This window comes from Cimex lectularius, unplaced genomic scaffold (assembly GCF_000648675.2).
Source record: "Cimex lectularius strain Harlan isolate CLEC.00 unplaced genomic scaffold, Clec_2.1 scaffold343, whole genome shotgun sequence".
Classification (NCBI taxonomy): Eukaryota; Metazoa; Arthropoda; class Insecta; order Hemiptera; family Cimicidae; genus Cimex; species Cimex lectularius.
Window position 1 is genome coordinate 219,382 of NW_019394217.1, and position 10,279 is coordinate 229,660.

Consider the following 10,279-nt stretch of genomic DNA (forward strand, 5'->3'; position numbering starts at 1 on the left):
CCAAAATAAAAGTCGAAACGTCGGCAAAAAAATGAAAAAAGTTTGTCTTTTTTTTAAATTCTTTATTTTTGATCGCTCCTCACGACTTCAACATACCACTAATTTTATGTGCAAATAGAATAGTTGATAACAGGATTGTTTCACAATAAAGACTGGCAAAATAATCCTGATAGACTGAATAAAAATATTTATTTCCCTTTTTATTTATGCAAACATATGAGGTTAAAGCGTCGATAATATTGGCTTTGTAAGGTATACAAGTGGCATTACACCAAATATAAGATGTTTAGAATTTTAATGTAATTTGTTATGCTTTTCCTGCTGAATGTTGTAATATAATTTTCAGTGTGGATTCTGAATTGAATTCTCCCCGTCGCCCTTAAAATAATGACGGTTTTCGGTTCTTTTATATTTACAAAGTGGCCGGCGGTGTCGGTTATAATTCCGAGAGCATAAATTATGTTTCGGGGGTGTTGTGGGGCTTTATACCGAGAGATGTTAATGGAGATAAATATAATTTAGATTTAGGACGAAGCCCCGCAGAGCTAGCGCCGAGTATATTTAAGAACCGAAACAGATTTGTCCGTTGAAGTAGGTGGTCTGAGCCGTGAGCCGTGAGGTGAGCGGGGGGCGGCGTGAGTGTTGTGCGGACGGGGGGCGCGGGGGCGGTGATTAACCGGCGTCGAAGGGGGGGGCTGTCGTCAAGTCGGGGTGGGGGCTTCCGCCGTGGGTGGGGGTCGGAACGAGCCCCTCCACGCCTTACCGCACCGAGCCACAGATCGAGACCGTCCTTCTACTTGTTCGTACCAATCGTGGCAGTGTCTTGAGACAGTATTTGTGCTTTTTATACTCCAAATCATCTGTTCCAAGTGATAAACTTAAACGTTTCTTGTGCTGTGACAAAAGCCGGATTGAGAATCAAATGGTCGTGTTGGAGAATAGCGACATCATGACTTCGCCCTCCGGACACCAGTATCTTCAGCCCGACTACCTTTCACCTCTTCCGACAACCGTAAGTTATCAAAAAGCTGGCCTGATTGGGCCAAAAAGAATTTTAGACAAAAACTGGTGGTTAAATTGGTCGTGTATACTTTAATTTCTTCGCTTGTTAATACTTAACGAATTTTCCGAGGACAAAGAACCCCTATGAAACTTCATTTCGAGTTGTTTTAACTTTCAAATAAATCGAAGCATTATTTGGATAGCCTTATATAGATAATTCCCGTTAGTTGTTCCGATAACTATTCGAATTTTCAAAGTTTTTCCATGTTTAGATTAAAAAAAATTAAAATGTTATTTTGTGTTCTGTTTTAGTTGGACGCGAAAAAAAGCCCGTTGGCGTTGTTGGCTCAGACTTGCTCGCAGATAGGCGCCGATTCGCCGAGCACGAAGCCGTTGTTGCCTTCTCTGGACAAGCCGAAAAAATCTACCGAGCGCTCTTCGGCGACTCCTCCCAAGTCCCACGACCTTTCCGCCTCATCCAAAAACGGCCTGGCGTTCAAGCCGTACGAGGCGAACGTCTTGACGAAAAAGAACGAGACGCCGAGGCCCGCCAGCAAGCCTTCGTCGGAGCCCGAGGAGAAGAGGAGGACGCCCAGCCGCAAATCCGCATCGCCGAAAGACGGAAAATCGCCTTCGTCGGATAAGAACGCAGACAAGTCGTCTGACAGCGGAGCCAGCCCGATAATCCGTTCCGGCCTGGAAGTGCTGCAGGGGCACCCGAAAGACTTGCCCCTCGGGTTCAAGCCGCCTTTGGGCCCGCTCGGCCTGCCTCCGGGCTGCTGTCCGCCCGGTTTGGAAGCAAATCCCGCATTCCGACCTCCTTTGGCAGGACACATGATGTACCCGGGGCCGTACATGAGCTACGCCAGAGTGAAGACACCCGGCGGCGGAGAGGCACTCGTTCCCGTCTGCAAGGATCCTTACTGTGGTGGCTGTCAAGTGGGAATGCACTCCGCTCTTATGGGCGGGACCTGCCCGAGCGGATGTACTCAGTGCGAACACCAAAAATACCTTATATCGTCCTTATTGCCTCCTCACCCGTTGGCCTACGTAGGCAGGCCGTACGTCTGTAACTGGATTTCCGGAGAGTCCTACTGCGGAAAGAGGTTCACATCATCCGAAGAGTTGCTCACACACCTCAGGAGCCATACGGCGGACACCTCTCTGCTGAATCCTCTGCGTTACCCCAACCCTCCGCTCAGCCCGCTCTCCGCAGCTCGATATCACCCGTACGGCAAACCTGGAGCCCTGCCGACATCACTCCAGTCGCCGTTCAGTGCTTTCAACCCGACCCTCGCACCGTACTATTCGCCTTACCTGTACGGCCAAAGGATAGGAGCGGCCGTTCACCCCTGATCTTCTCCCCGTAAAACACCCCCCTGTGATATCAGTGCAAAAGTGACTACCCCTTAGTGCGTCTGTCTCTATGTGTGCTCTTCATTCGTCCAATTTTGACAAACAATTAAATTTAAAAAAATTTAGTCCTTATTTGTCGTTTTGTAAATATTGAAAAATGGGATAAAAAGAGTGTCCTCTTCCTTTATTTTTTCTTTTTTTTAGTTATATTATTTTGTTTCGCTTAATAAATGGATTAATGTTTTTAGAAAACAAATACTATGTTTCATATTTTAATAACCCATCTCCCAAAAGATTAAAAATCGGATAGTAGTTATAAATGGGCAGTGCGTTTCCGAGGCAAGTGCGTCATAACTAGCCATCGAGTTTTCTTGAAGTTCAAAACAGATTAAGTCAAATTATGATAGGCCGCGTTTAGAAGAAAAACTGTTCGGACACCCAATTCGGGGTAAGTTTTTTCATACAAAATTATTAATTATATAAATCAGACGGTTTTCATAATTGCTATTTAGTGAATTACGAGATTAATGATTCTCACTAAACAACTATTAGAGTTTTTGTTAAATGTGAGATTTATCGTTGGAAATGAATCAAGATTTATGAAATTACTAAAAATTATTTTTTAAATTTGAGCTATATTGCCATAATTCTCCTATTTCTACGGAAAAAGAGAAGAGACAGAAATAGCTTTGTTTTCAAACGTTATATACACTGTAGAACATAACAAAGGGAAAGCACTCTGCGCTACACCATCCTTTGACATATTAAATTATAATGTTTATGTAAGGTATTGGTTGAGATAAAAAGTCAGTGTCACGAGCGGGATTCGAACCCACGGTCTTCGGCTAAATACGCCGCTTCTCTTCCATTTGAGCTGTCGTGACTTCGATCCACTCGGACACTAACTTCCCATCTCAACCCACCTTTCGAAATTTTTCGTTCTATTTTCCATTTTTCAAGATTCAAAGATTAATTAATTGAAAGAAGTTATTTGGTCAATCGGACCACGAAATCTAACGGATTAAATTATAATTTAAAATGAGTTTGCGGCATAATCATTGTGCAAATATTGTTGTTTGTGGGAAAACAGTTATTAAAACCCCACATGCTGACTCGAATTTTGACTAGAGAAAAATCTATTATTTATATAATTGTGAATGTTATCTTGATTTTGACGACAGCCTTCTGATCGCATCTAGATTCACGATATTGTTAGGTAAGATTACGGCCGAGTCTCGTTTGGACCCCGGCGACTGAATCGATGTTCCTGTAAATTATTCTTCACGCGAGCACTTTTCCCCCGGCCTAAGTGCCTCCTTGTTATTTATACCTAAGCCCTGTCGAATTTGACAGGCGCAAGAGATAAAACGGTAATTTATTACGGCCGATAGGTGGGAGTTGAACTCTCCCTCGGAGATTTATTAGAGTTTTTATCACTTAATAACGCTCTACGGCAATTACTTGAGTTGGCCCGCTCTTCGCTGACGCGGAATAAGTTATGGGACTCGGTGGTTACTTGTTTTCCTTAGAAAGCCTTATGTTTGACTATTTCGAAAGTACGGATTTCGGTTGGTCTGTGTGATAAACGAGTAAATATATTCATTTTTTATCAGTAAAAGATCATAGTTTTTACTCGATTAACTGATATTCAGCTAAATTAGGATTTTCTCGTATCTGAATAGTTTTTGTTCAGAGTTAATTATCTGAATTTGTACATAGCAGAGAACAAGAGTGGGTTAATTACAGTTTCGTAATAAATTACCAAACAATACAAAGGAGCTAACATGGCCTCAGTTTTAACCGGACATGAAATTACTAGTATTATATTGAATCGGAAAGCATTTTAGATTAATACGTCTCATATCCCATGAATGATTATCACAGTTTAATTTAAAAGTAATAGATACGTGATGCGAAAAGACTAAATACTATGTGCTATGTGGGTTGAAAGAAATATGCAAAAGAGAGATGTTTTTTCAAATTTGAAAGACTTTCGAGACGAATTTCAAACCGAAATAAGGGTGATACCATCCCGATTAGTCTGTCTGTTCTACCTTTTGTTCCGCCTGAAGGAGCATGGATAAATTCTGGGGTGAAGGAATAAAACGCTTTTTCTCCCCTCGGCCGCCTTTAAAGTCATTTTTAGCCATTCAAAGCCACCACCTGCTTTTTAACGTCTTTGCAATTTGTTTATTGGACCGTGAAACCCATCCATTAGGATGGGAGATGATTTGGCAACGGGGCCGCTTCAGGTAGAAAACCGGCAGGGGCGGCTATGTTTTTGCGTTTTGTCATGGGTATTTCACGCCACGGCGAAATCGCGCCGCCGATGGGGGGGGTTGACCGTGGGTATTAAGCAGCAATTAAGGAAGTTAATGTATAATTAGCCAGTCTCATTATCGGATCATGATTATAATTCAATTGTGGCGTTTTTATATGTTAATTCGTATAATGATTTGTACATTTATGTTCATTGTCTGTCTGTGTGAGTTCTTGAACATTTCAACATGGATTCGGGTTTTGTTTGGTAATTTTAATTTGTTACTTGTGTGTACTTGTAACACCGTATTAATTTCAATAATAAATTCCATAATGATAATGATTTTCTCGACACAGTTTGCAAATTACGTGCTAATTTTTTCTCATTCCTTTCATTTTACAGTTAAATTTGTTCTCCAAACAGGAAATTAATTTGTCAACTATGCGGGTATAATCAAAACCGGATTGTATGTTGCCCCTTTCGAAGAGTGTTAAAAACATACAGATGTATGCAGTGATGACAACAGATGTTTTAATGATTATTTGGAGATCGTGAGATGCGGTCTGCTGTGACGTAGGTTTTAAAAAACCAGTTTCTTTATCGTGCTAAGGTTTCGATCTATTAAATTCACTAATTTCGTGGTGATGACCGCTTGACCAATTAATATATTACAATTAATTATGGTTTTTAGATGAGATAAAAAAGTCAATGGCACGAGTGGGATTCGAACCCACGATCTTCGACTAGATACGCCGCTGCTCTACCGAGGGAGGGAAAACTCCAAAAGGTGGGGTTGAGATGGGAAGTTGGTGCCCGAGTGGATCGAGGTCACGATAGCGAAAGTGGTAGAGCAGCTGCGTATTTAGCCGAAGATCGTGGGTTCGAATCCCGCTCGTGCCATTGACTTTTTTATCTCAACTAAAAACCTTAATTAATTGTTTCGATCTATATAGAGATAATCTTCAGGCTGGGATTTACGAACATTGTTTAAATTTAACAAAAACATGTAGGATGTGGAAAAAAAGTGAATTTATACTTTGATTGAATATAAAAAAAAAATTTATTTGCATTGTATATATTCACTTTTTTCCACATCCTACATGTTTTTGTTAAATTTAAACAATGTTCGTAAATCCCAGGCCCTGAAGATGATGTCAATAAAGATCGAAACGTTGGCACGATAAAGAAAATGTTTTTTTAAAACCTACGTCACACCAGACCGCATCTCGCGATTTCTAAATAATAATATTTAACGCTTGGAAACCAGAAAATCCCTTGATAATCCTAAAGAATTGGTTTTATTGTCGATTTTGGTTTTATTTAGGGCTGCTAGCAGTTGGATACTTACTCAAAGAAGCTGGGTGATCTAGTTTATTTTCTATTGCGGCTGATTTTATTGGAAAGTCCGAAAAGGTTTAGTTTTACTTAACTACTTAAGTTACTGAAACATTCCTTCAGAGTTTTCAAAGTAAGATAACAGCGATTCAAAACCGAGCCGGTTGGGAACCTGACAAAAAAGAAAAAAAGCGGGCCCGGCAACTGTACTAAATATTCATGCGCTATGTGCACAAGAGTAAATAACGTTTGCGAGGTGTTTCACTTGAGAGAACTCAGAAAAACACCAGACAGTCATGAACACTGTACCCAAACAATTTGTCAAGTTTAACGTGAAATTACGTGGTGCCAATATGACCAAATTTGTTACTTGCACAAAAGCTTTACATATTAAAATTATAGTCACTTGGCAGAAACCTCACATGTATCATGCATTACAGCTTGAGGTAAATTAAGTTTTGTAATTGGTATTTTTTCTTATCTTCTTCGTTCATTCTCTGTCATGAATCATTACTAATTATTGATTTGTATTTATATAAGCTCATATTCTCTCAACACAAGTACTGAATATGCCTATCACTTCTCGAAGTCCACCAGCAGTTACAGCTTTTAAAACTTACAATAAATCCCCGGCAGGCCTCGAGAATTACCTACCCCGGGTGTTGGCATTCCGGGGCAGATCCCGGTCTTATCCGTTCACCGGGGTCTCTGGAGGATGTCCACAGCATTTCATATTCACATTCATTATTAAATACATCTCTCCTATCTACGTACCATTCATTCAATTACGGTGACGGAATACTCGATATCCCTCCATAACGCTTTACACACCTTATACAACTAACGTAATTGACGGTCGATGGGATACTCAATATTCCGCCAACGACCCTCTAACACTACGAATTCACGCTAATAAATACCTTCAATCTCAACATACAAATTTATCAGTACTATATACAATAAATTCCTTCAAAAATCGGCTCAAACATTAATCTCATATCGGGTGGCATACCTTCACGCTCTCTATATGGAGCGAAGGAATTGCACCCCTTAACTAGGTGGGACACAACGCGGCAAATTATTAATTATAAATAACTGTTATTTGCCTCAAAACAAAGAGTGTTGTGTAATGCAGCCGTACAAAAGTAAACAAGCAGGTATATTTTAACAATTTATAACATTTATTTACTGTTTTCTCTTTTTACAGATGCAAAGATATAGTTTTGTAAGAGATCATTTTACGTAACGGTTTATAAATTAGATTTTAGGATAAACAAGTAAGACAATGTCAATTTAAATTTTCTGGCAACAAATTGTTAAAGAGTCTGTTAATTGAGATTAAAATTAAAACTAATGTTATTGACTTTTTCATCGAGATTATTATTTTTTATAAGCTCACCCGTCTAATAAATAAAACCCAAAGAAACCGCGCATTAATGTGACAAGACCATTTCAAACATATATCTTAACAATATTAATTGGCTTGTTTTCCGCTCGGATCCCATAAATTTTTTTAACATGAGCTTATATAACTAATTAAAACAAATGTTATAAGGTCAGATACTGGGAGAGAAACAGCCGACAAAAAAAACTGCCCTGTAATTGGCCAGTAATGGACTTATAATAACAGCTCTTCGTCAAAGTATCCATCAAAAACGTGGATAAGACGTACCAGACCGGTTTTGGCCAATTATTATATTGAGCGATAAATTGCTCCTGAGTTAATTGACAGGAGGTGAAAGTGACAACTGCCCTACCTTGCATTGCAAACGAACAGGACAACTTGGCCGACGACTTCATTCCGTTATATATTTTTGATATGGACGATGCAAAAACACGTGTTTATATAAATGTCATGTAATTTATTATTTATGTCCTACTGTCGTCTGGACGTTTGTGATCATTCTAGTCTATCTATAATCGCTATTGTGCCCAATCATACGTGTTTCACCATTTTCAATTTTGACCGTTACGAATTAACTCTTATATAAAAAGAACATACCTCTTATATAAGCACTAATTATTAACCAATTTTTAATTATAAATCTGTATAACAATCCGTTGAATAATTACGCTGGTTGAAGGATGAAAGGCCCGTGGATCGATTAGACGAAATATGCGATTAACAGGTTGAACGCAAATTGTAATTAGATAATTTGTTAATCTCTTGTCGTTTGTGGATATGAGGATGAAAATGCCCACATCAGCGATGCGGAAAATACAAAGGCGGTTGAACAAATTGGATCCTGGCGGAAACGAAATTTCAAAGGAACAAAGTTCAGGGATGTAATTATGGATAAAAAGCCCTGAAGGGATGATGTAGAAAGAAAACTCTATGATTTGAAACTTGGTGAGTTTCGTTGGAAAATTTTCACCTTTTCTTCCTTTTCAAGGATTAAATTAAAATCGTGGGATTTAGTCTCGGAGGCAGCGAGTTGATCATCGTGGAGGTCGTTTTTGATCAAGCAGACCAACCTGTCGACGCTGCTTGTGGTCTGTCAGTTTTGGCTTCATGGCATATTGTTTTGCATTTGTGTGGTTCAGTCGTGATTTATTGACCACTGATGATGGTGAGAAATCAAACTTCGTTTGACAGGCCACAGCGGAGAGTATTATCTGAGTCATATCTAATCTAGCCTGGCCTTCCGTGAGGGACGGATTTGTATGACTTTTTGCACTATTTTAGCCGTTCACAAAAGTATAAAAAGGATAATATTTTAACAAACGTTTTGTTTCAAACTTAAAAACTATCACCAATATTTAATGGCACTATATCAGAAATTTCTGATGATTCATCCTCTTCAAATAGGATAGTTTTTGACTGGGAACAAATGTTGATATGAAACGCTGGTTTCATATAATTGTGGTTTGGATGGTGTAGGAAAAAAGCCCACTTCTGTGATTTGATGCTTTGCGAGTATGGCCAAGACGGAAGCGAAAAGTTGCATTTTTTAATATTGGTTGGTATTTAAATTATATTATTTGAATTGTATATTGATACAATTCTGTTTTATTCTTAAGGTTTTCGACCCTTGAAATCATCCTCTTCCGTGTTATAACAATTTTACTATGCCTAAAAAGATTTGTTTAAATCCGTTTAAAAATATTTAAAAGTTACATTAATTTTAATTAATTAATCTTTATGTAAGGTATTAGTTGGAATGAAAAAGTTAAGTCACGAGCGGGATTCGAACCCACGACGGCTCAATATGCCGCTGCTATAACATCAGTTATTGCGACTTTATGAAGTAAGTAATAACTTAGCTCGGAACCGTGTGTAATATTTTTAAACCAAGTAATAAAAAAGTTTGATTAAAATCGGTGATCCCAGGTCCGAAGCCTCTCCTTATTAGTTAGCAAGATATACTGGGATGGGTTTAGGTTAACACCCTGTAATAATAATCACGATGTTAGTAAAATAATAATATATTTGATTAACTTTACAATTTCAGAAAAGTCATTTTTAATGAAAAAGGAAACGTACAGACTGCCTTCAGTAAGAGACTTTGTGATGAAGGCAGGAGTTGTATATAATTATGAATTTTATGATTTGTAATTTAATCAGTTACAATGAAATAAAATTATAGTACCATATAATATAGTAGCTATAGAAACAGTGTATCATTGATTTTGCTAATAATTATTACATCAATAATAACATATTAATGATATAATTATTTGTAGATCGTGAGAAGCGATCTGGTGTGACGTAGGTTTTAGAAAAACATTTTCTTTATCGTGCCAACGTTTCGATCATTATTGAGATCATCTTCAGGGCTCAAAGTGCCTGTTTTCTTTGCAGATGTGTCATTATTGTGAGTCGTGTTGAGAGTGACCATTAATGATATATTTTTTGAAAATGTTGGAAAATTATGGAAAATTCTTTTAGTTTAAAGAGGATCTTACTGCAGTATATGGCAGAGCATATAATAAAACTTGGCTGAGTTGGCTTTAGGAAGTTCTAATTTTATAGTGGCATTTACATCTTATATTGTGCAAGCATTGGGATTGTGGTATAATTCTGTTTTTGAAAGAGTGAAGGCAGGATCAGTAGCTGATTAATATTCAGTATTTTGATATCTTCAAAAAAATGATTAGTGTTGTATCTATATTATTATTCAAAATCACTTTTAAGAGAGAATTTTGAATTATTTGCAGCTTATAAATAACGTTGCAACAGTTCCACCCCAGGCTCTAGTTCCATGAGCTAATTATGATTGAGTAAGGGAATAATAAATAATATTTAAGAGATTTGACTTTAAAATATTCTTAGAATTTTTAATTTATCGAAGAGTTTTCAAAGAGGCAATGTGTAGGTTAAACTTA

General features: G+C 38.0%; 1 protein-coding gene across 1 annotated transcript; it reads left to right on the forward strand.

Annotated features, from left to right (window-relative positions):
- The first annotated feature begins 746 nt into the window (after positions 1–746).
- On the forward strand, positions 747–2,532 carry LOC106670402 (zinc finger protein Noc). Its single transcript, XM_014400702.2, has 2 exons — positions 747–1,012; positions 1,315–2,532. The coding sequence occupies exons 1-2, from the start codon at positions 923–925 to the stop codon at positions 2,356–2,358; spliced, it is 1,134 nt and encodes a 377-aa protein (XP_014256188.1). The 5' UTR covers positions 747–922; the 3' UTR covers positions 2,359–2,532.
- Positions 2,533–10,279: the final 7,747 nt, after the last annotated feature.